At 33.8% G+C, this 27,091-nt stretch overlaps 2 protein-coding genes across 3 annotated transcripts in view; one reads left to right on the plus strand and one right to left on the minus strand.

Moving 5' to 3' along the window:
• LOC111518159 (arrestin homolog) overlaps nucleotides 1-27,091 on the plus strand; it is a 472,237-nt gene that overhangs the window by 321,474 nt on the left and 123,672 nt on the right. For both annotated transcript variants that reach the window (XM_074172905.1, XM_074172906.1), the window contains one exon: nucleotides 17,967-18,114. In XM_074172905.1, coding sequence (XP_074029006.1) covers nucleotides 17,967-18,114 — 148 coding nt within the window. The remainder of the gene's footprint in view (nucleotides 1-17,966; nucleotides 18,115-27,091) is intronic.
• The window catches only part of LOC111516748 (14 kDa phosphohistidine phosphatase), a 188,490-nt gene that overhangs the window by 19,048 nt on the left and 142,351 nt on the right, over nucleotides 1-27,091 (minus strand). The window lies entirely within an intron of this gene.

Raw genomic sequence — 27,091 nt, forward strand, 5'->3', positions numbered from 1 at the left:
AAATACATAACAAATTACAGATACTGAAAAAACAGGTAGTTTAATATAGGAACAATAACAAGTAGTAGTTAGGTAATACTAACCGGTAATAGTTAGGTTAGTATTTAACAGAGAGTAGTTAGGTACTACTAACTGGTAGTAGTTAGGCTACTAGCATATACAAAAACACTAACATGGTAGTTAAATTAATTCATAATGATCTCCTGAGGACGCTAACTTGGTTAGCGAAACGCGCTTCGAGAGACCATAATTTTGTTCTGGTGTCGAGAAAGTATTTGCTATAGATTCAAAAATTATGATTACATCATTTATAACTCAGAAACGTCTCTGAGTTCTATGATTTTTGATTGGTTGGATTTGATTCCACCCGTGATAGCAGAATAACTAATAAAACATCTGAAGAATTTAGAAAAAATATCAATAAATGAACGAACTGACGACGTTCGGTTTGTTAGATAATTGTGGTTATGACATTTGTGCATGTATTCCCATGAATAATTGTTATGTTATAATAGAAGCAATGTCAACAAAATCTATCTCATCCATTATTAACATTGCCTTGACTGATAAGACGTAATGCAATTAGAATACGAAATACTGCAAATCGATCCATCGCAGATGAATGATAAGTCGATGATGATGGGGAAAATAATTCGATGTTGTCAGTTCTACTATTTTTGCAGTAGATCTTCTGTTTTGGTTCTCAAGTTACTGTTCCACTGTTTGACAGTTGAAATCTACTGATGACTTTGTTCACTTTTTATAATAATTGTTAAATTACTGTACATCGTCTAAACCTTCATGTTAAATCTATAAAATATGTTTTCTACTGGTGTTTATATCAATCTACAGTGTTCTGATACAAAATCTACTGCTGAATATGAATATGAAAAGGTTAATTACACATTTATTAATTTTAAGACGGTACGAAGCACGCTGGGTCAGCTAGTTTGTAATTATACACGAAATTATCCAGTAGAACGAAATCAAAAGTAGGTACGAAACCAGTATTTTTGAGGTTGTTGCCAGTTAAATTCAACAAATATTAAAAAACCACAATATCGCAAAAAAATTAAATAAGTATTTAGTTTCTGAATCAGATAACTAGTTGCTATTTTAAATAAGTTTCATATTAGATGGCATTGAAAGCCCCTAATTGGATTTCAATCTGTTGGTTGATTTAGTATATATATAAAAAATGTATTTCATAATATAGCGTTGATTTTTTTGAAGTCGATTAATTTTCTTTCGACTTACTTATCTCATCATTTCAAACTATGAATCAATGCCATAATCAGTCATTTTATTTGAAAAAGTGTCTACCGGTTGAATTCGACTCATTGATTTTTGCAACACTCAGCTCTTCTGTCGCGCCAAGGGAATCAGCCTTTCGCGTGTAATAATCAAATCTACATCAGAGAGGTGGCTGCCAATTTGGAAGTTTAATTGGCATAGATGAGTTTTCCGAAACTTTCAGGAGACTAATTTCCAATTGATATACTTTCTCGGGTCTTATTCGGGATCTCTTTGATATGGAAGAGGAAGTTGTGACTCTAGATTGAATTGTAAAAGAGAAGAACGTTAATCAGTCTTCTGGGAGATGCATTGAATCGTCACTTTCGGAAAAATGTTAGAAAAAGAAATAAATTTCACAATGCAGTGCAGTATTTTCGATTCGTCTCATTTCAAATTACTTTGGAAAATGTCTCAATATTTTCTTTCGATTACGAAAGTAATCATTTTTTTGTGAAAATACTATTTGACTTTCCACTTCTCCAACATTGAAAAATATAGAAAATTATTGGTTTTTTGTTTCCTTCCAATTGTATTCGAAAGAAACTTCTGTACCTGACCAGCAAATATCTATGGAGTATTTTCATTGAAGTTAATTATGATAATGGAAAAGAAGAAAGTCAAAAATCACTGTGTTCAAAAACCATTCTCTTCTAAAAAGTATCCCATTTTCAATTTGAACGATTGGTTAACTCAATCACAGTTGTGGGGATTGAATTAATCAATCGTATGAATCTCTCCACGAACTGTCACCGTGACAAGAGCAGAATTGCCTCTTCCGGTGATATAAAGTCATAACTTCACGGAAGATATTAAGGTTTTGTTTTGTGAAGTTCCACAAAATCGTACTGATGGACAATTGTCTTTGTCAGAAACTACTTCGAAGTACAGCAGAAGCTTGAACTGTTTTCTGTGTAAGAGAAATATTTATAGTAATACGCATGTATTATGTTATTTATTAGGTCGTTCCAAAACTTTTGTTCATTTTTATGAATTTACTTTACTTTGAACTGTCATATCTAAATGAATACTTATTCAATTTAATCGAAATTAGCGCCATTTGAATCAGTGCATTTTTGTCAACGCAACACTAGTTGAGCAATTCCTACAGCAAAAAAATTTGTGTTCCAGGTTTGATGAAGTTGACGAAGACAGTTTTTGCCTGGTCCTGATTCGCCAAGGTTCTATCGGTGATAAAGTTATCGAAATACTTGAAAAGATGTTAGTCGGTTGGCTAGAGGTCTGGGGAGTATGGTGGGTGAGGTAGAACTTCAACACTCAATTCGATTAATTTTTGGACAGTGATTTGTGAAACGTGCGGACGGGTGTTGTCATGGAACAGGATTGGACATCCTCTGTTGATCACTGCCAGCTGCTGCTGCCGCAATTTTCGGTACATTTCGTCGATTTCGTCACAAAATGACTCAGCTGTGATGGTTTGGCCCTGTTGCAAAAAGTTATAGTGAATCACACCACCATACAGTAACCATGATGGGTTTTCGCTTTTGGGAAGTGCCTGGGTGGCTCATCGGTGTCCAACAACTGTCCAGAACGCCTCCTGTTATCGTCTTAGATGATCCACTTTTCATCTTGGACCCAAGATCAATACATTCGATTGACTGGGGGTCATAAATGAACAGTGAGGTATTATTGATATGGAATGGGTGGGGTGAAAATAATACTTCACAAATTAACACAATTCAATCTATGCACCCATACTTTCATAAACTTGCGGCATACCACTCCATGATACAGAGACTTATAAATATCAGTAGATTTCAACTGTCAAACAGTGGAACAGTAACTTGAGAACCAAAACAGGAGATCTACTGCAAAAATAGTAGAACTGGCAACATCAAATTATCTTCCTCATCATCATCGATTTATCATTCATCTGCGATGGATCGATTTGCAGTATTTCGTATTCTAATTGCATTACGTCTTATTAGTGAAGGCAATGTTAATAATGGATGGGATAGATTTTGTTGACATTGCTTCTATTATGACATAACAATTATTCATGGGAATACATGCACGAATGTCATAACCACAATTATCTAACAAACCGAACGTCGTCAGTTCTATTTGTTAGCGTCCCCAGGAGATCATTATGAAATAATTTAACTACCTACCAGTTAGTTACCACTACCAGTTAGTAGTACCTAACTACTCTCTGTTAAATACTAACCTAACTATTACCGGTTAGTATTACCTAACTACTACTTGTTATTGTTCCTATATTAAACTACCTGTTTTTTCAGTATCTGTAATTTGTTATGTATTTCCTCTATGTTAGTGACTATCCCCTACATTTTTTTTAATATTCATCTGTTTTTTCATCTAGAACTCATTCCACACTTTTCAATTCCCAAACATTAGAAGGCATCAATAAACCTGTTGTCATGTACTGGTCTCAATGATTTTGAATATGTCTGACTTATACTGTGGTCGTTGGCATGTTCAGCGACACTATATTTATCCGGTCTATGAAACCGAACATGAGAAACATGTTCCTTGTAGCGATCTAATATAGTACTTTTGATTTGACTAATATTTTTCTTATCACAATCCTCGCAGCTGATTTCGTAAATCCCAGACTTTTCATTTTCCAACGTTTTGTCTTTCGGTCTGTTCAACACTTGTTGAAGTGTACGTGCAGTTTTGAAAGCCACTCTTACATCCAATTTTTTGGTTCGGACCAAAAGAGCATTTCACACATATGGATTTTGCGTTTTTTTCACATCTTTCCTTTTCGATATAGTGATTTGCCTTTTTTTGATGCTTGGCTGTGAGTCTTCAAGAAATTCAGAGCCAAATCTCTCCTGAGTTTCAGCAGAACAGACGACAATTCATGGGAGGGGTAAATTTTACGGAAGAGCAGCCAGGCTTTTCAGGCACTTTTCACCTGCAGCATAGCTGGTCCCAGGTGAGAAATATATCCTTCATGATCATCATTTGATAGATCACCATCAAAATCAGTATCTTCGCCGTCTTGAGGTGGTGTAATGTATATATCGCCAGTCTCTGTGTAACTATGTTCCAACATTTCAATCAGTTCGGCAAGCGATAATCTGTGACAAAACAGACGTACAATAAGTAACCATGGTGCATAATGTTCGATAAAACGAACATGGAATATAAAGACTGACTTCAAAAAAAATAAAGATAGACGGGGGTTATCTGTGATACTAGTTGATAGTATGTGAGTTCATTTAAAGGAATTTACATTACTCTTCTCATATTTGTCATAAATAATATGGAATAATAACTTACCCGCCGCAGCGAGTTGAGTACAATTTTGTATCCACCGCTATACAAACAAGCAAAACTAACACTTTTACACTTCTCATCACTCATGACTGAAACAACTGTTAATCCTATATGTGTTAACAACTTTTTCGCGAGAAATAATTGAAAATATGCGCAGACTTCCTCTTCTCCGACGTGAATAGGCATGTTCGATAAAACGAACAATATGCACTAATGGGTTAAGGCAAAATATAAATTAAAGTTCAATACCACCTCCACAAGCCACATAAACAACAGTTGTTTTGTTATTTATTTATATAGAGGAAGATAGGTTTGGTGCACAAAATGTCATATGTTACAGAATGTCTTGGAATTCGAAACATAAGTAAACAGAACAGCACGCCTCTAAAATATGCCATCATTGTTTGTCTCATACAGGTAACAGATTCATTGTCCTTTATTAGTTATAACCGATGTTGCCAAATGGTGAAATAGAGACGAATCCCTTTAAATTTTGAAAGCATTATTTTATTCCTCTCTTTTAAGTATTTAAATATTTTTTTAAAGAAAAAGGTTTAAATGATAAGTTTAAAATGCGTTGTTTTAGAGGTCTTTTATGAAAACTACTTGATTTTCGTCAGGAGGAACATTCCCCATTGAACTGTGTGATATCATGAGATGTTATAGATTTCACATGACAAGTTTTGATGCTATGAATTGAAATTCTATCGAGAATTTAACGAATTTCACTGATTATGTGTGCATGAGTCTGAACACTTTGCCAAAAATAGTCGACCTTCCTATTGTTAGGAAGATGAAAAGATCTGACCTTTGGTTTATCAAAACTCTATTTGAATTTTTTCATGCAACGACGTTTCTACAGAGCCTTTGTATAACATGTAAAAGGCAACCTCATGGGTTCTCATTTTCTTAAGTGGCACTTATATAACATGATTACATCACTTTCACATTACGTATCTGAACAAAGTCCCATAATGCCTATTGATACCACTTTTCCCAGAGGCTACTGACTTTCCCTTGTTTTTCTTCACCCTAATAAATGTTGTTTATATCACGATACAATGGAGTTAATGTGAAAGTTTGTGACGATGGATAGATGTTTTCATGTATGTATGTAAGTATGTTTGTGGCTCTTTCACGCCTAAACGACTGAACGGATTTAGATGAAACTCAACATAAATACAGCATATAACCTGAATAAGTAAGTTGGAAATATTCTTGTTCCCGAGAGCTATCGTGCGTGTGCTGCCTATACCGTTAGAGTAACATGTAGATAATGTACCGTAGTTCATTTTGAATAGTTTTAAATTTTTATTTAGACTTTTGTCCGGGATAGCATATACATTGTGGTAGCCACTATATGCGAAATACTGAGCTATCAACACAATTGTATTAGATACTTTTTTCACAATGCACATTTTAGAATATCTGTCGAATTCTTATAAAAATTGATACAATTGTTGTTTTAGGTATTTAATATAGATAAACTTTGTCTCTTATTGAGAAAAATTCTAGCAGGGGTGACAAAACTTGCTGATGAACACTTCAGTATTATTTTATCGTTCATACAAAATTTTATTTAGATATCCTTCTCTCGTTTTTTGTTTTGGACTGTACCCCCAGATGTTTTACTCATGAAAGATTTCGAATTATTCTCAATCACCTCAGTTTATTGTGCTAATTTCCATTCGTTCTGACAAAAACTTCGACAATTCATGAAATCTGTTGGGGTCTACATTCTTCACTATTTAATCTTATTGTTTGATGTAGTATTTTGAAAATCTCAACTGTCTTTGTTGGAAAACCAATGACTTCTAGGGAGATCTCACTAAAAATTCAAAGTGGGATCTTTAACATAATTTTTTTATACTTTTATTGACGCAATCTAATTACAGAATCAGATACTTATCTGAGGTAAATATGTTATGACACCTTAAAATAAAAGAATAGTGTGAAAGTTAAAGTACAGTCTTAGAACTGTGCAATGTAATAAATATACTATTGTCAACAATGAATTTGGTGAAACCGGAGCCAAGAAACAAAGCATTCAGGATTCAACACTAGACATGATTGTTTCAGTCTGCCACAGATCTTATGAGGAATAATTAAATCTGTTAATTAAATGACAAAATTCATTACATTATAATTTGTCAGTGAAAATATTTGAATTAGAAATGAACTAGAGTCTGGAGTATTCTGAAAAATTCTGGTGATGCTAAAAAATGTTTCACAGGAATATTTTTTTCGATATTCGAATTCGAGGGTTGAATTCCTTATTCTTAGTTCGCACAATAGTCAAAATTTCCCGACGAAATAAAATTTGGAGTTGATTGGGATTGATCCATAACAATTTTGTGGTGCTAGTATAATTTTCCAATTGAAAATTCGACTATTGATGAAAAAAAAATTGAATTCTTACACTAATTGTTCACCAATAAGTGTTGAATATTTCCCGAAACCGCTTGGAAAATAATATATTTTATTCCCCCAAACTGCTTGGCATATATTCTGAACGACATAATTTTCATTACGAGATTCGAGTATTCTCCTGCCTGAGCCTTTACAAATATTAGTTTTATAATAACAGACGTTATTTCATCAGCTATGGATTAGCTTACTTCAATAAGCGATCAAGCCATCGCCTCTAAAAATCTCGCCTACCGATAATGAAGCAAAAATCTTCATATCAGGTTTGTGTATGCTTGCAACAAGTTTAATAAATAAACTATTCAAGGGCGTCGCCCCCCCTAGAGATCAAATTAATAAATTCCGCATCGCATGACAAAACGTAAATAAATTCACAAGGTTTAATGTATATTGTAGGAAGTAATGCAATATTCAGAATAACATTAAGATTTCAACATCCGTTTTTAAAATCGCCGCCATTATCATGACGACTATATCAGATTTGCCATTAAATAGTGTAAAAATATGTAGGTATGAGGAAGGTATGGTGTGTGTGTGTGTGTTGTGTGCATTGCATTTCGTTCTACGACAGCCGTTCACCAGCATTCACGTTAGTTTTGTATAATGTGTATGCGGCATACCTAAAGTAGAAGTTATTGTTAGGAACAATTTTAATTGGTTTTGTGGACAATGCCATCTGTGAGTGTAAGTGTTCATAAGAAACACCTACAGCCTACAGTTGAATAAATCGACTACAATTCTTGTGAAACCTAGTATTGCTTTTCGACGCTAGATGACGCTTGTTCAATGAACTCTCTGGAATTTGGTAGCAGCTTCTAGACCGGGTAGAATGTTACCGTACATTCTAGTATGATGTTCGTTTGGGTATATAAAGACGTGAGCCGCTGTGAGCGAGTCACTTTTTAGTTGAAAGCGATCAACAAAACAAGCTAAACAAGCGAATTAGAAAGCGATTGCCTGAGTTAGTCAATACTGATTTATATTTATTAAATAATATAAGATCTCATCATCTCAGTGTTAAGTTGTGAAGTCTCAGAGTGTGTCTCCATTCATCATCTTATCAAAATGGACATCAGAAAGTTTTTTGGTAAGTTATGTACTGCTTTAATCTTGGACCTAGAGCTAGTATTTTTATTTCATTCCTCTTAGCTAATAGCTTTGGTAAAGGATATACTTGCTAGAGACGTATAATAATCGTTAAGAATATCATTTTTAATATTATCTGGCATATTTTTGATGTGGAAAGAAAGGATCGATTATGTGGAAGGGAAATGTTAAGAGAAACTATTATTTTATTGAAAACAAGTTTATTGATTCAATCTCTATGAATTTACATTAACTCTACATTGGTTTCGTTTTCAGTAATTATTTAAAAAACAAAACATAAATTATATTTTAGGTTTAATTAAATACAAATTAAAACAAATCCTTGATATAAATAAGGCTAAATAAGCTTCCTAAGATAATGTTTGAAAGTAATTGAACAAAACTGCTCTACCGCAAAAATTCAATTAATTACAAAAAGTTTTATCAGAGCGTTTTGTTTGCAGGAAGTTTGGAAGGAAAAAAAAACTGATGGATCAAGTAGCAACAACGATGAACAGGACAAAAGTAACGAAAATTACGCATGTGTCTTCATCAGTCACCACAACAGGTTATATTCAGCTGCAGGAACTACCTAGACCAATTTCCTCTAGATACCTGACTCTGGCGCTGAATCCTGATTTCTTGATGGATGGAGATGACTGTAATGAAAATGATATCGGGCGATATGTTGGACGGGCACACATGTTATCAACCGAAAAGAAGAAGGTCCTTTCCGCGACCTATAACTTTGCGGAAGATGCAAAACATTTGAAGAGAAAATTCAATTATTCTTGGTTGGAAACATACTCTTCATGGTTGGTGTATTCCAGGCGCCAAAAAAAGGAGCATTTTGTAAATATTGTACGTTGTTCCCACCAAATCTAAACTCATTTAGAGGCATATTGGGATCATTTACTATTAGGCCCTTCTATAAGTTCAAATATATTCAAGAGCAGTGCAAAAAGCATATTGGAACCCACTTCCATAAGGAGGCTTCGAAAGCTGCTAAATCTTTTCTCGAAGGTGTGACTGTCGATTTGCAACTGAACAAATATTCTCAGGGAATTATTGAAGAAAATAGCAAAATTATAAAATCTATTATTTCCTGCATTATATACGTTTTGAGAGTCACACGACTTAGCACTGAGAGGTAAACATTATGGTGAAGGTATTCTCGAAGATTTATACAGGCTACGTATTGACGCGGGAGATTTGATTTTGAAGAAATACATTGAGCAAGGGAAAAAGAATGCGAGCTACCGTTTAGTGGATATTCAAAATGAAATTATTGGTATTTGTGGAAGCGTTATTGAGGCTGATATTATGAAAAAAGTGAAAGAAGCAGCAGCATATAATGTGCTAGCAGACGAAACAGCTGATATTTCTGGCACTGAACAACTATCGATTGGGATGCGATATTTTGATGAAGAAATACAGTCCAAGAAATGTTTGTCGGATTCATTGAGCTGAAATATTTGGATGTGAAATCGATTACACATAGCATAGATGAGTTTTTGACAAAAGAAGATCTGAATATGAATAAATGCGTTGGTTTTGATTTTGATGGTTGTTCAACGATGTCAAGAAAATACGTAGGGTTTAATTAAAAACCACCGTGAAAATCTGGAAAAAGTGACAGAACGAAATTATAAAGGAAGCTACTGCTGTTGTGGAGAAAGTCGGACTGGAGGAGGGCATTATATCAATCTGTCTGTATAAAATCTGTTTTTCCGTTAATCAGCTGTCGCCCCAAATATGAACGACAACTCTCAGAAGTTGAGAAACTTGTGCGAGCTAAGGACTAACGTGTGATTTCTAACACGGTAGCTCAATGCCACGTATCACGGGGAAACAACGTCATAGAAGCAATCATCCAGCAGAGAGCCCTTCAGAATACTGAAAGAGGTATTTTCTAATACCATACAAGGATTCAATTATCACCATCCTTGAAGTACGTTTTTCTGAAGAAAACACGCCATCAATCGCATTATCTAAGTTACACCCGGGGCAGATGCAAAAGATGACAACTGGAAATCTGAAACAAACTTGTGAATCTTATGCCCAGTTTTATGATTTAGCTAACATAAAGAATAAAATCGAACTTTGACAGCAATTGTGGCACGATATGCCTAATCTAACAAATCTTACAGTTGTTGATGTTCTAAAAGAAAAAAAATTATTCTTTCCCGAAATGCATAAAGGATCACAAAAATAGTTTTCAGAATGGAAAAATGAATTCCACATATTCCACTCATTTAATGACTATTTGCCAATTTCGATAGTTGTAAATCTTTCTGTTTACTAGCTAGAGTGAAAATTTCAAAAGTCCACAATTTCACCACTCATACCAGTCAAAGATCGGATATCAACAGCAAAATTTGCATGTCTTTTCATGAGTTTTCAAATCTGTTTTGAAATACATGAATTTCTTCTTCTTGTTGCAAGTGAGCTCGCGTCCAGTTTATGTCAAAACAGGGTGGAAAATATTCCAAATTACTATAGGTTATGAATCAACATATTCTTGAATATTTGGAAAGGAATATCTCAAAAGGTTATTAATATGGTTTCCAGAAGGATGGTTCAACAGGAACCTTCAATCATATTCTACCCATTATGGATAATCCAATCGTTCCCGGCTTCGTCGATCAATTTTTTTGGTGTCAACTTGGTTACCAATACGGCCATATTACGGAAATAGTAATACCGAAAATCTAAGGAACTTGGAAATATAATTTCGAAATAAAGAATTATATAACCCTCAGCCATTTCAAAAGTTTCATAATTTCCAGAATATTTCTCACATTCACAAAAATTGAATTTCTTTGAGACACCAATGAGAGTGGAAATATTGAGATGTTTGATGTTATTACATCCAGGCCTTGAAACCCTTTTTCATTGTACTGTTTTTCATTAAATTTACGTTTCAAAGATATAATGGACTTCCGAAAAAGTAGTTCATCAAGCACTCGTTGTTATGAATGCATCTTTTCATAAGTCCTGATAATAGTCTATTTGGTGACATCAATGTTAATGACGCTATCATTTGAAAGGAGATAATTATGTTAAGGGACTAAACCACACAATGATTTTACCACGATATTATTATCTTAGAGTGTATTTAGGACTCCTTCAGTTCTATTCGCTAAGTAAACTTATTCCCATTCGGATTCAACATCTCCGAGCATAAGTTCCGGAACAAATCTAGTGAATACGCACATAATATTTGTGTAGAGATCCGGATTTTCCAATTGTTAGCGGAAATCCTTCAAACCATTTCAGATGAGAATTATAAATTTTGAAATATCCGCTATTCAATTTGTACGAGAATATCATTCTGTGCCGTATTCAATTCAAGCGAAAGGACCCTCAAATATTTTTCGAATATGAATAATACGAGGGTTGCCTTTTATATTTCGAAATTAGAGAACAAAAACAAATATTAATCATCGAAATTCACTTTATTGTTTTTCAAAATATTCCCCATGAAGATCTATACACTTTTGCATGCGTTTGAACCAATTGTCGAAGCACTAAAGGTTTTGTCTTGAATCTTCTAAAATGATCTTTTACATTCTTACTGAAGTAGATTTGATTTTTTTCGGAAGTGCATTGAATACTTTGGAAAAATTGAACAAAAATGAATAATCGAGTATTCGGTATAATGTTGTGAAATTGGTAATATATTTTAATATAGAACAAACGTTCATAATTCATGTTGTAAGGAACCAAAGTTGTAAACATCTGTTCTGTATCTCATTTTTTCTGAAGAAGTTTGGTTTGTTATAACTTATTCCACCATTTCTTTTAATTTCCAATTTTTTTTTTCATTTTTCGAGTTTCTAACAGGCTTCTGCACATTTCTACGATGTTTCGCCGCTAAAAGTTACCATCGCTTGTCAGAACCCTGACATCAGTTGTTTGTTGTAAAGAATACCTATCTCCCTGGCAGTCTGAAACTACCAATAGTCATTCCGCCTCATAAAGGTGGTGAAATGAATGATCCATCAAATTTCCGGCCTATATCATTGCTTCCGACAATCTCAAAAATAACTGAAAAACTGGTTAAAAATAGAATGCTGAATTTCTTAAGTAATCATACTATGCGAATCTCAATACGGATTTCAAAGCCATAAAAATACAGGCGATGCAATCTTCTCTTTTCTGGAAGATGTTTTTATTGGTTTAAATATTAACGAATCTATTGGGGCAGTATTCTGTGATTTCTCAGAAGCGTTCGACTGCGTGAACTATGAAACACTATTATTTAAACTTTAGTGCTACAGCTTTAGAGGACCGTCATATAACTGGCTCTACAGTTATCTAACAGACACTAAGCAATTAGTAAAACTTCAAGAAAATAAATCGCATATTGAGAATAATACATTAGGTGTACCACAAGGTTCGGTTCTGGGTCTTATCCTTTTTCTGCTTTATCTGAATGATCTGGTAACCACTGACATTGAAGGGAAGTTCACACTTTTTTCGGATGACACCACGATCCTTTGGCGTGGGACAAATGAAGATAATCTCAGAGACATCATAACTCTGGATCACTATAGGGTTAGACAGTGGTGCGTTTCAACACGAATAAAACAAACAAAGTTTGCTCCAAACTCAATTTTGATGACTGACTTATAGAAAATCCGCTATAGTTGACAAAACTCACACAAAGTTTTTAGTTTTTAGGGGTATTTATAGATGATGAATTAAAATTTGACGATCATATAACAAATTTATGCAAAAAAATAGTATCTGGCTGATATGCAGTTCGAGTTGTTTCTAACGAACTCAATCAATCTTCAACCAGAACTGTGTATTTTTCCTTGATAGAGTCGCACTTGATATATGGAATTGCCTTTTGGAGCTTTTGTATTCAGCAACTACTAAATTCAGTATTCGTTTTACAAAAAAGAGCTGTCAGATACATATGTAAGGCAAAATCACAAGACCACTGCAAACCACTTCTCATCAGTCAGAAAATTCTTACAGAAAATCAGCAATTACAAAATTTTCTTTGATATATGAGAAAAAGAAAATAAACAACCACCTTCCTATAGGGCTATAGAGTAATAACAAATTTTAAAAAATTCTAAAAATTAGTTAAAGGAGTACTTGTGCAAAAAGCCTACTATGACTTAAAGGAATATAACAATAATGTATTTCAACTCTTAGTATTTCAGATGCTTACATATCTGTGATGATTTATTTATTTATTATCTGTAATAGTTTATATATTGTTTTATTTATGTGTATTCGTATATGTACAACTTTTAATCATATAATGATTGTTCATTGTATAACATATAATTTTAATATTTTTTAAAAATTTTAACATTGGTAACTTCATAAAGTTTCACTAGCTTTGTCAAGAAGGATTTCTTGGACAATAAAGCATGATTAAAAAAAAAGTTAGAGAAGTATCATAATTACCAAGTCTAATTTTACTCATATACAGATGAAATATAGACGGAGCGATAGTGTAACGTCACTGTGACTTAAGTGTCATGGTGTTTTTGTGAAAATAAGCTCTTCAAAAGGAGTTGGAAACCCAAACAGAAAGAAAAGAGAAAACCCGCAAAAAATTACAAGAAAGTTCTTTTGTTTTGTCTTGTCCAGCAAGTTGTCGATTCAAGTTATAGGGCTCACAGTTATAGAAACACCAGAACCTCGCAATGAAACACATAAGTATTGATCACATTTCTTTGGAACCACCCGTGTTTTTGAATAATTATGACCTCATTACCATCAAACGTTTGGCTAATGATAATATCACCAAATTACAGCCGGTTCAATACAATTTATAATACAAATTCATCAACAGAAAATAATCTTATCCTAAAAATCTCAAGTTGACGGAAACTGAACACGAATCGAACAGATGTGATTCTCCCGAAGATTCGTGTAGCTAGATGGGCACCAGTGCTGTTGCAATTGGCAGGTCTGATTCTATAAGCATATTATGAATTCTCCGGCCCGTTATTTGATGAAGATTGATAACATTACCCTTTTATGATATTAAAAAAATTTTCATAATTAATTTCATTTAATACGCGTTTCACTACACGGTAGCTTCATCAGCGACTGATGAAACTACTGTTAAGCGAAACGCGTCTCAAAACATTATTATGAAAATTCTATAATTATCATCATGGATGATACTATATGCATATGATACATGATAAATAAAAAACATGTGGCGTCATTGCCCATATAGTTTCTTATACAATTTAACAAAATCAGAAAACGACATAATATAACTGTTTCCATTTTGCCACAGTGAGACAAGTTAACCCAGTTTGCCAGTTGTCTCCTGACATTCTGAACATTAAGTCCTCGTTATCCTAATGAAAATTCATTCTGAGACGGCATGCTGGAAACAAGATATCGTTTTAAATCCCATTTGATGAAATAAATCCCCAGATGGCATATTAAAAACAGAATATCCTTTCATAAAATCCAATCAGGTGAAGGTTTCCTTATGAAGGTTGCGATGTGGAAACATTCTGGCGGATCATTTTTACGATAATGAAATTTTCCCGTAATTCGAATCTCGAAAATTCTATCGATATTGAATTTGATTCACCCTTAGTCCTTTCGAGTAAAAAACGAACGTATGTCTTCTCCTTCAATTGTATATTATACACTAAAAAATGAATGTTTCGAAATATATTCTTTGAAATATTCATCTCTCCCAACCACCTATACCGTAGTGAGATATGATGGACGAATTATATGATAACTGAGAAAGTAATGACTCGTGGCACTCATTGAACACTTATATTGTTTTCCTCAATATGAACCGTCGACGGGTTAGGACAACTTAGGTTTCAGAAGCTTCACATCTCAATTGATAGTTATTTTACTGTGTACTGATTGATAGGGAAGTGTGTACTCTATATATTAATGGTGTTGACTTTTTTTCGAATTTAAATGTTTTGCCTATTTTCAGCTTATTGCTATATGATGTCGTTGAGCGATTTTCGGACAATTTTTTTTCTACAAGTTCAAATTGAACCAAAAGGCTGCCGAAACATCACGAAAACTTAACCAGCCATTTGACAATGGTGGTAGTCCAAGGTCCCAGGGCCTCCAGACGTTACTTATTTTCTCAGAAATAAAATTTATAGAATTACTTAGTGTTAGTACATAGCATGAATGTATTCATACATTCTGGCCGAAGGCCAGTTTACAGGTATAGTCGAAGTAACCGGTATTGTGAATAGTTAAAGCTATCGGCGAAGTTAAAGGCCAAAAAAACCAACACAAAGAAATGGTGCCGCTGCGATATAGTCCACGTGGACTGAAGAATTGGCGGTTCGTATTGGATAATTTTCACTAATCTAGTTCTATGATTGGCTGAAAATCAATTTGAAGTCATATTACGGTGACGAATAGAATGCGAGGATGTTTATACACTTCGAGTTGTCAATGTTCAGTTCAGGAACTGATCGCGATATATATATATATATATAGGTCACAAGTGAGTGGGTCTCTCTCTCTCTCTATATATGTATATATATACATATATATATATATATATATATATATATATATATATTTATATATATATATATATATATATATATATATATATATATATATATATTTATATATATATATATATATATATATTATATATATATATATATATATATATATATATATATATATATATATATATATATATATATATATATATATATATATATATATATATATATATATATATATATATATATATATATATATATATATATATGAATAAGTAGTATTCAGAAGTATTTTCGATCATCACTTTATTTGGATGGATATATAATTAATATTCCGGAGAGGTGCATTGTGACATGCTCCGGGTTGCCCCTTTCCTCTCATGCAGATCTACGACTTTGTAGATACGTATGTGCATGAGAGGAAAGAGACAACCCGGAGTATGTCACAATGCACCTCTCCAGAATATTAATTATTATTCCGACTCCGACCCCGGAGTATACTTGTGGAATTGTTTCCTGGCTCTGTCTGCAGGTGGCGCAGTGGATATCCCACTGAATCAACTGCAGAGAGATTCTATGACTAGCTGGAATTATTTTCATTTGGTCGTGATACTCAGATGGTTCATACCGTTCTGAAGAGACCATGCCAGGTACTGATGATGGGGCAATCACCCCGAAACCGGTCTATCGGTTGGTCGGATCGACCAAACGAAATTAATTACTGCTTTTCTTAGTAGGAAATAATTTGCAACGAATCTTCCAAATCGAAGACGTTGCACAGGTGCCTGATGGTTTTACTTCAATGGTTTTAATAGTTGTCAAAATTGATATAACTTTGTTTAACAATTTTGAAAAACAAATATTTGATGTCACTTACTTTTATTTATGTCTAAATGTAATAAATAAGTATATATTGTACTAAGATGATTGCTATCTATTCGTTTGTTCATAGTATTGGGTAATTTCTACCATTTCAAAAATATAAAAATATATATACATATATATATATATATATATATATATATATATATATATATAATCTATGATCTATCGAGGGACACAACACTCCAAACCAAATCAAGACTGAAATTGTAAGTGAAGTTACATTATTTTTCTGAAAGCTCTAAAAGCGTCTGGTGAAAATTACCGCCGCCGAAATGAGTGTGTCAGTATTGATTATTAATTTTCAATAGTATTTTCTATAACATACGTAAAAATCAGCACGAGACTTTGAGAAATGTACGTACTAGTTTTACGTACCTTTAGCACCTGGTACATGTAAACTGGCCGTCCGGCCAAGCAAGAAGGTATGCATACACTCATACTGTGTACCAAACACTACGTTATTCTATACATTTTACTTCTGAGAAAATAAGTAACATCTGGGGGCCTGGGAACTTGCTCTATAGTGTTAATCAATGCACTATTTGACGTTCTAGATAATTCAGCTTTGAAGATGAGCCCTGACGTGGTCGACCTACGTTAATCCAGGGCGAGAATTTTGGAACCCTGGTGGATACTGACTCATCATAAACGGTGCATCGAATGTCGGAAGAATGTGGCGTTAGCTTCCATGCGGTTTTTGACAGTTTGAAACGTATCAAAAAGTTCGGAAAGCAGGTGTCCCACGATTTGAATGATCGATTACATTTCGAAGTCTGCTCTCCTTTGCTTTTGCGCAACCAAAACGATCCTTATTTGGATCGGATCGCCACGTGATGATGAAAAAGTGAATCATCCACGACAACAGGAGATGTTCAGGATAGAGGTTGGACACCGATGAACCACCCATGCACTTCTTAAAGGCGAAAACCCTCCCAAAATGAGACTCATAAAAACAGAAAAAACTTTTGAAATAACCAAATATTATTCTCAAATGGAATGTGTACTGATAGAAGAAGAACCAGAACCAAGAACCAGAAACAGACAATAAGATCTGCAGGATGATGCCTTCAAATCAGTCAAAAAATTCGGGTGAGCTGGTATTTTATCTCTGGAAAGTTTTTCCTTGGCAGCGCCATCATATAGTTCTTCTTCTGTTCGCATCCTGACATGACATGACACAGGAAATAGATCGCATATAATGAAATGCCTAAGCTGCCTGAGCATTTGCAGTGATAATGGTAACTTTGCTGAGTGGCAACAGGGTCCATGATTTCAGAGTTCGATACTATTTATTGGTAACACTCAGAATTCTGAACAATTTTAAATCCGATCCTAGTTAGTTTCTACATACCAAAGAACATGTTGATCTGTTAGGGAGGTTATTGGTCAGAGTTGCAAAATGCAGTGCATATAGTAGTATATAAAAAGACACGAAATTGTAGGTATATAATCCCGATCTCAGTAATCCGTCTACTAACAGCGCCCAAGAGAATTAATTTCGGTTGTTTGTTCCAGGAAGCGTTGCTGAAGCGGCTTGGTCCCAATGCGTATCCTTTCTGCATGGAAATAACGCCACTCGCGCCGCCTAGTGTGCAATTAGTTCCAGCAAAAGAATATAACGGGGCTCCCATAGGTACGAGCTACGATATACGGGCATACGTAGGTAAGTTTTGATGGAAAAATGTTTTTAATATGTTGCAGCATTAAAACTTTTCGTTTTTGTTTTGTTGCGGAAGAGCTTGAGACTGAATTTTAAGGTAATCATGGGTGATACAAATATGGAATGTTTGGTGAGGAATGTGTTGAATTATTTCAGTTATTTTTCAAAATCACTAACATTAAAGAACAAAATTGATGGATGTCGCCGTTACTACGTGGTAAGAAATCATTATGAAGAGAATAGAATTGAAACTTTCTATGTTTTTACCACTTTTATTTGTAACTAACTGCAGTTTCGTCCTATAAGGACATTTTCAAACTTATACATCAAATTACGGAAATCACCTAATTTTCAATTATCTGCATTTATTCATGAAAAAATAGAAGGCAAGTCGTCAATTCGGAGTTTTCGACGATAAGCTCAAAATAAATCTCTATATCAAAATCTTGGTAAAACATATATATATATATATATATATATATATATATATATATATATATATATATATATATATATATATATATATATATATATATATATATATATATATATATATATACATTTCTATATTAAATTCTACAAAAAGGATTTGAAGCTTTATATCTTCTATTTCGTTAATTTCTTTTCAAAAACTATGTTTCAGCATTGAGGAAGAACACAACTCAAAACTTAACTACCTGGACATAACCATAAGATGTAACTACAACAAAACACAATTTCAAATGGCAATATACAGGAAACCTACACAAACAAGCTCCACCATACCCGCAAGTTCAAACCATCCACCATCACACAAAATGGCTGCCTATAACGCATTCATATACAGAATGTTAAGGATACCTCTCAGCAATGAAGCCCGAAACAAAGAACGGAAAGTCATATACCAAATAGCGAACGAAAACGGATACACCCAAAAGACAATAGATAAACTAGAAAACAGAATCAAACAAAAAATACAGAACAAGGATCAAGCCACCCCAACAGACAAAACAACACAACGATGAACAGCATTTACGTACGTAGGACACCAAACCAAAAAACTAACAAACATCTTCAAACCACTAAACATCAACATCACATACAAGCCGAACACGAAGATAACACAAAAAATAAACAACTATGCAAAAGAAGAAGACAAAGACCAAAACGGGATATACAGTATACAATGCTCGGATGGCAACAAATTCTGTATCGGCCAAACCAAGAAAAAACTAATCCAAAGGTACAATGAGCACAAAAAGGCATACATAAATCCAACAGTATATAAATCAAACTTTGCAACACACGCCATACAAAACAAACATAATTTCCCCCCACCAGAGAACATAAAACTAATAAAACAAATCAACAAGGGAAACCGCATGGACATTTGGGAAAACTTGAACATCCATAAATTCAACAGTCATAAATCACTCATCGAGGAACAAGTACAAATCAAAACACAACAAGATCTCACATTCAATATATTAAACAAAACCATACACATTCCTAGAGAAGATCTAACACGAAGAAGAGTACCTGATGCAGTACAAATACAAGCAAATTTACCTAAAGTACCTGAATTACCTGAGTTGAGACGCTCTGACCGTATAAAGAGGCAGACGACAGGATGACAAGTTCAGTTTGAGGAGTGCCTAGAAGATGACAGTACTACCAATTGTCGAAAGCGCTCGCAGATAATTAATAGGAGATATAAAGCTTCAAATCCTTTTTGTAAAAATTTAATATTGAAATACAGTATATGTGAAAATGATGCTCTTTTGCAGAATCTTATATATATATATATATATATATATATATATATATATATATATATATATATATATATATATATATATATATATAAATCAAAAGGAGGAAATTCGTGGACATATCATACACACTCAATAATATCTATATCTCTCTCTCTCTCTCTCTCTCTATATATATATATATATATATATATATATATATATATATATATATATATATATATATATATATATATATATATATACATATATATATATATATATATATACATACACATATATTCACACATACCCACATATACAAATAAGCATATATGCCTACAAATTCAGTGAACATTTTACACCATTCACACAATTCAATCTAAATAAAATTACGTCAACTGTGGGTTTGATTGTTTGTGCGATTGTCAATTGAAAAATCTTGGTAACTGTAATATCATCTTTCTAAAAGCATAGTTTTATTACACTTGTGATTTTTTTAACTACATTTGGCAGCTTATTGAAGCACGTACTGGCATTGTACTGAGGGGATTTTTTATGGCTTGTCATGAAATGCTGTATGATTTTTAGAAGATCACCATTTCTTGTATAAATGTATATAAAATACATTTGAGAATGAAGATGGAGGCGGCTGTCAATATTTTTTGTCTATAAAAATGGGCCGGCAGCTATCCCGGAAATTCATATTGAAGATTAGCCTTATGATGCGTTTCTGTGCTATGAAGACTCTGAAAAAATCCCTTGTTCTGCTCCAAGTCATAATTTATATAAGGGTAGGCCATGGCATAATATATTCTGAGTAAGCCAGTTTCATCCAAACAGGATTTCAGTTGCCTATCCTAATTTAGATTGGCATCCAAGTAGGTCCTTAAAAATTTTATTCCTTCAGAAGTTTGAATATTATAGCTAGAGCGTCGACTAATTGGAGTATTTCTTCTGAAGTGGAAGTTAACACTGATCGATTTTGAAGTATTCAGAATAAACTTATTTCTTTTGCACCAGGTACTAAACTGATCAGTAATGTGTTCAGATTTGCTGATGAGTTTCTCAGCATTATTGCCTGCTATAGTTATCGCCTGTTATAGTTATCGTTGTATCATCAACGTAGCCTCCCTTTATATGCTGAGGAAGATCATTGACATAGACAAGAAACAGTGGAGGTCCTGGAACAGAGCCCTGTGGCTCTCTGAGTTGTACCATCTTTGACTCTGATTTCGATTCATTGCAGATTACAACCACTTCTCTGTTTGTCATATAGGATTGTATAAAAATTTATCATATTTTGTGAAAATCCGAGTATTGACAGTTTTTTGATAAGAAATTCCGCGCTCACTGTATCAAACGCTTTTGATGAGTCGAAAAATAGTGAGATCACATAATTTTTTTATCAATTTCTATGTGAATATAATTCCGAAAGTGATAGGAAGCTGTCTCTATAGATTTATTTTTCCTTCCCACACAAATTATGCTCTCGTTTACTGTCATGAAATAACAAGAATGACTACAAATACATGTAGAATATTGAATGTTCGATTTCATCTGCACTATTAGCGGCCTACAAAACACTTCGTGATTATTACAATTGATACGTGCTGCTAATTCAGAAAGCCCTTCATGAATATTCCACAAACACCCAAATATTAGTTACTACCAATATTAAAGATCCGACTATATTACGGCAGACTTCAGTATTGCACATTCAATTTCTGGGGGCGTGTGGAAATCGCACCTCTAAAATGGATTATCAGTTCTTTCGAGTCGGCTCAGAAGTTTTGTGAAATTTCATTTTCAATTGGATGAACCGATGGATTTCCATCTGCCAGTAAGGAGAGTTAATTATTTTTTCATGAGTGATATCCAAAGTAATGAAGAGAACTAGCATTATCGAAAGCATTCGGGAATACTGAATCGTTGCCACTTTGATTTCTGTCGAATATTTGTGACATAACTCTTGAGAAATACGGAGAAATCTGCTAGAGGCTTTGGATATATCTGAAGTATATCACCAGAGAGATTTCGCATTCTGATATGCCGCAAGATCTTTCAGTTTTCCGTTACTTTCACATATAGTACTTCTTCAATGAGATTTTCTGCCTGGTATCAAGCTTTGCAGATGAACACTTCCATGAAATCAAGCATGGCAAACAGTTATCGAGAGAATCCGTTAATTTTGTTGGATATATGTTGAGAGCCATGATGGACAGTCCAGCAACACAATACCTTCATTTATGTGCGCTCGAATACATTTTTGTATAAACATATCCGTGATTGGTGACCTTTAAACAATTCTTCTGTCGAGAATCAATCAGAATTGATAGTGTTGGGCGAAAGTTTTAAAAATAATATTATTTCATAGTCGATGAAACTAGTAACGTAATGATTTAAAAAAAATATTTTATTGAAATATTTAAAATGTTGCCTTCCATACAATAACACATGCTCTTCCCAGAATATATTGCTGAGCATTTCCAAAGTTTTTCGTTCGTTAAATAAATTTGGTTGAGTCGCAAAATCTTATTTTGTATTCTCAAAAGAGACATCTACAGGATTTCTATCAAGAGATTTAGTAAACCATGCAGTTGCATGGTAAGAAGAATCTTCCAAATGACTATGGTTTAGTTGTTTGATATCAGTGATTGTGACACACTGTTTGGAACCTTTGATGTAGTAATGAATATTAATGGAGTTTTTTTCCCCAACACCATACCGTTATTTCAATACCTCGACACGTGTTTCGATCACCAAGTGATCATCTTCAAGAGGAAGATAAACAGTTTTTTCAACACCTCGATACGTGTTTCGATCACCAAGTGATCATCTTCAAGAGAAAGATCAAACTGTTGGATATTTCTCTTTAAGATGATCACTTGGTGATCGAAACACGTGTCGAGGTGATAAAATAACGGTTTGGTGTTGGGGAAAAACTCCAGTAATATTTAATATCAGTGATATCAAGAATCATAGAGAAAGCTGTTTACTCGAGAACTCGAAAGAAAGTAACTGTTATAAGAAAAAAAAACAACTGAATAACTTGCCGAAAAATTACAGTCGGTAAAATTACTTCCATTGGTTAGAACAAGTGCATGTGATCATATTTCAATTATCATTATTTGAGAACTACAAAAATTATTTGTGTTTCAGGTGAAACTACTGAATCACGTGAATTTTTTTATTTTTTTAATGAGGCAAAGTTACCCCTGCTTACAAAGCAATGCAACCTTATGGTATATTTTTCTATGCGGTTAGATTTTGTTTATTTTTTATCAATTTCAATTTTCCTCTTTTGTTATATCCTCATTTTCGCTACACTAGTTCGAAAATTTTTGTACTATATTTTTATGTATTTTATAATATCAAAATTTCATAGGTTGAATAATTAATTGAAGCATCCTGTTCAACCATTTACAAAAAAAAAAATGAAACATTCTTTTATTCTATAAGGAATATACCACGTGTATATCCAATATGAGAAAGTAGGTGACCTAAATATAAGTCAGGTGTTGAAGATTCTGGTTTTGCAATGAATGTATGTTGCACAACTGGAACAGTGAAAAGTTCCATTTACTCAAAGTAAGTCGAGTGGTTATGAAATTCAAATTCATACAAACTGGGGATTGCCCAAATGTGTACAACGCGGTTTTCATAATTTATATTTCCGTTCAGGGACAATCAGTCTCCTCGAAATTCACGACGAGAATATCATTATGTATGAACGGTGTAAGGAAAATACGTAACGTAATATGAAAGTATGATTTTGCTTGAAAAGCAGGATAGAAATTTTGGTTTGACAGTATTGCGAAATTTCTAAGACGGAACAGTTTGATTCAAGAAAATGAGATCAGAATATAGTAAAGTCATATCACAAATGCGTTGGAATATTAGCTGTGATTTTTTTGAATTTGGTTGACAATTTTTCATGGTGAATTTTATTAGTTCGAACAATAAAATTGAAATGAATAGTTGAAAATGATAACTAAATTAGGGAAAAGAATCTGTAATGAAATAACAATTAAATTAGGCATAAAACCCTGAAATGAAATTATAATAAAATAAAATACAAGCAACAATTGAAAATTTAACAATTGAAAAGAAATAAAAATTGAAAGATTTCAAGCCAAGTTACTTTAAGACGTTTCGATTGTTAGTATCCACAATCGTCTTCGGGTGATGACTGGCCTCATTTCTCCGAGAGATGACTATTTATAGGTCATTCGAATGCTTTCACCTATCCCCTCTTCCCTTTCTGCGCTTCACCAGTTTAGCGGGAGCTGACTGTTTGGCGGAAGTTGGCCTTTTTCCCCTTGATTAAGGTTTTCAATATGATGCGTATCTCTACGCTAGTTTGGCTGAATGCATTGTTGAACAACATATATGTGGCTTGTTTGAATTTCCTTCTAAACTAGTGTTGTTCCTCCTTGTGGATGATCTCATCTTAGGACCACTTGATGTAATGTTGATGAGTCCAAAAACGCTCTGCTATTCCTGATTTGCTGGTTTCTCTTCGTTGTATGCATGAGAAGAATTTGGTCCAAGTACAACATCACAACCTACTTTAGATTCGGGAACACTATCCGTAGCAGCCTCACAAAAACCAGGCCACCAAACGTGAACTGTGATTCTAAGAATTGCATTTACCGGATACACTGCGATGAAAATCCTATATCGATGAAACTAAGAGGCCAATGAAAGTCCACATTGCTCAGCATAAGAAACTCATATGATGTTGAAATAAATGAACAGGATACACAGATGACTGAGCGCGTAACTAGCATTTTATTGTTAAAATCGTGCCTTGACGTGAGACCGCAGAGCCGGCACCTGAGTCATCCGGTTCGCTTGATGCGGCTAGATGCATTAACTGTATATAACATGCTCTTCAACCATCTACAAAAAATATATTCAAACATTCGTTTTATATTTTTTCTATGACGAATATGCCACGTGTACAATCCAATATGGGAAAGTAGGCGTAAGGAAAATACGTAAAGTAATATGAAAGTATGATTTTGCCTGAAAAGCAGGACATAAATTTAAGTTTGACAATATTATGAAATGTCTAAGACGGAACAATTTGATTTAAGAAAATGAGTTCGGAATATAGTAAAGTCATATCAGAAATGCGTTGAAATATTTGCTGAATTTGCTGAATAAAAGTGTATACCAAATTATATCATTTTGGGACAAGTTGTTATATATTATTTCAGTTTTTAGTGAATTATCATCGAACTGTTATTTTTCAATACCATTACAGCAATCAGCATGATAAAACCACTCGTCCTACGGACGTATTATCCTACTGCAGTATTATTTGCTAGTTGGTGTTGCTAAAAAAATTGGTTTAACAAAAAATGGACAATTAATTAACTGAGAAAAGTTATAGGTCGAGTGGGATTCGTAAATATTATTTCCTGAAATATTTTCACAAAAATGCATCGACATAATATCAATTATTGAAGTCACAAAGTTCACATAAATGAACAGGGTACACAGATGACTGACTTAGTAACTAGCATTTCATTGTTAAAAACGTGCCTTGACGTGAGACCGCAGAGCCGGCACCCGAGTCACCCGGTTAACTTGATGCGGCTAGATGTATTAACTGTAAGTCGCGTTTTCCGAAGAAAGTGCTACTATTCAGAATAATGTTTCGATTCGGATTAAAAACGTCTTATTATTTCAATAAGTTGCCACTGAGATATTGACATTTCGAAATATCATATATAAATTCTTGGTTTTCAAGGGGGAGTATGAATTAAGGCATTGTTGTCTTATATTCGTGAGGTTATGTGATTGAGTGTGGCGATTCGTAAAATTTGCAATCCATTCCATTATTTGTGAGTCTGTCACAATCTGAAGAGATAATGCAATCACGCCAAGTATTCTCATAACGCCGACAACCTTCCAAACATTTTCATTGCGAACGAAGGGTTGACTCTGGATTATCTCTCCACTTGAAGTTATTGTTCAGGACTTTCACATTCAGAAAAATTTTCAATTGTTTGTCTGTCCATGTTTAGTTCCATACTTTGTCTGTGAATGTCTCTCAGTAGGTGTTTATTTGAATTGACTTCAGCGACAAATATTCGAGAATCCCGTAAATTAGAAATTTATTTCTGATCTCTGAATAAACGTTCATTTTTAGAGGTCGCAATTACTTGTTAACAAGGAACATAACTGTTGTTTTTGTGTAAAAAAACACAATAATGGAATTCCCCGCCGAGTCTGTCTGTTAAATGCAATAACTCTAAAAACTACCGAAAGCATTTTCATTTTGTTTTCACCAAGAGGAAAGTTTGCGTATATATTTCATTGATGTTTTGTGTGAATTGGTTGGAATATAATGACGTTATCCGTGAAATGTTACGCTGGCATTGCTTTCAGTGGAAACTTCCATCGATAACGATGCCTAATTCGTTTCACAATATATTGTTTTTGTTTTATGGATCTACAAAAATCCGCGATGGCATATGTCCATCTTCTAATAATAGCCATATTCATTTCAATTTTCAAATGACTGTCACATATAATGCGGTAATTGGAAAACTATTCAGACGGATACTCTAATACTTGAGATAAGTTATTTGCCGTAAGCATTTCATGCACATTTTAATTTTCCTTCACACCCTACAATTTGAATTGAATTAATATTTTGGGAATTATTGCGAAATTAAAACGTATTGCTATTCAAGTCACATTTTTGTGTTGTATTCGGGTAGATAGGTACTTACTGCTAGGTATTGGAGAACATTATATTAGATACTATCGACTTCAATGAAATGAAGTTGTGTAATAGTTGAAATGATGAATTTTGAGTTATAAAAAGTCGATGGATCCTGTTTTATATATTCCTACTAATAAATAGCCGCAACAAAACGAAAACGCCTCCAAATGGTCCACAATGTTTTAGAATATTTCTCAGCATTCAAGATTGTTATGGAATGTGCCAAAATGATTTGTGTTCCAGGCTAACCCTTATATTCGCGAATGCTACAGGCTATGCCAGACTATTTCTCTCGAACACCCTCGAATATTTTGGCCTGTTTCTAAGTTATTCTAGAATTTTCAAGAAAGCAAAAATTCCAGCCTTATATCTTTAAAAGCTAGTCTTTCAGGTAAATATGGACACCTTTTCATGGATGAATTTTAGAGAACTAGTTTGGGTTAGGTCAGAAGTGAGTGGACCTATTCGAATCTCCACCGCAACCTGCAAGAGTTTATTGTGGCTCAAA

The sequence above is a fragment of the Leptinotarsa decemlineata genome, unplaced genomic scaffold (genome assembly GCF_025532065.1).
Source record: "Leptinotarsa decemlineata unplaced genomic scaffold, Ldec_3_MD MMD2_tig00000199_RagTag_RagTag, whole genome shotgun sequence".
Classification (NCBI taxonomy): Eukaryota; Metazoa; Arthropoda; class Insecta; order Coleoptera; family Chrysomelidae; genus Leptinotarsa; species Leptinotarsa decemlineata.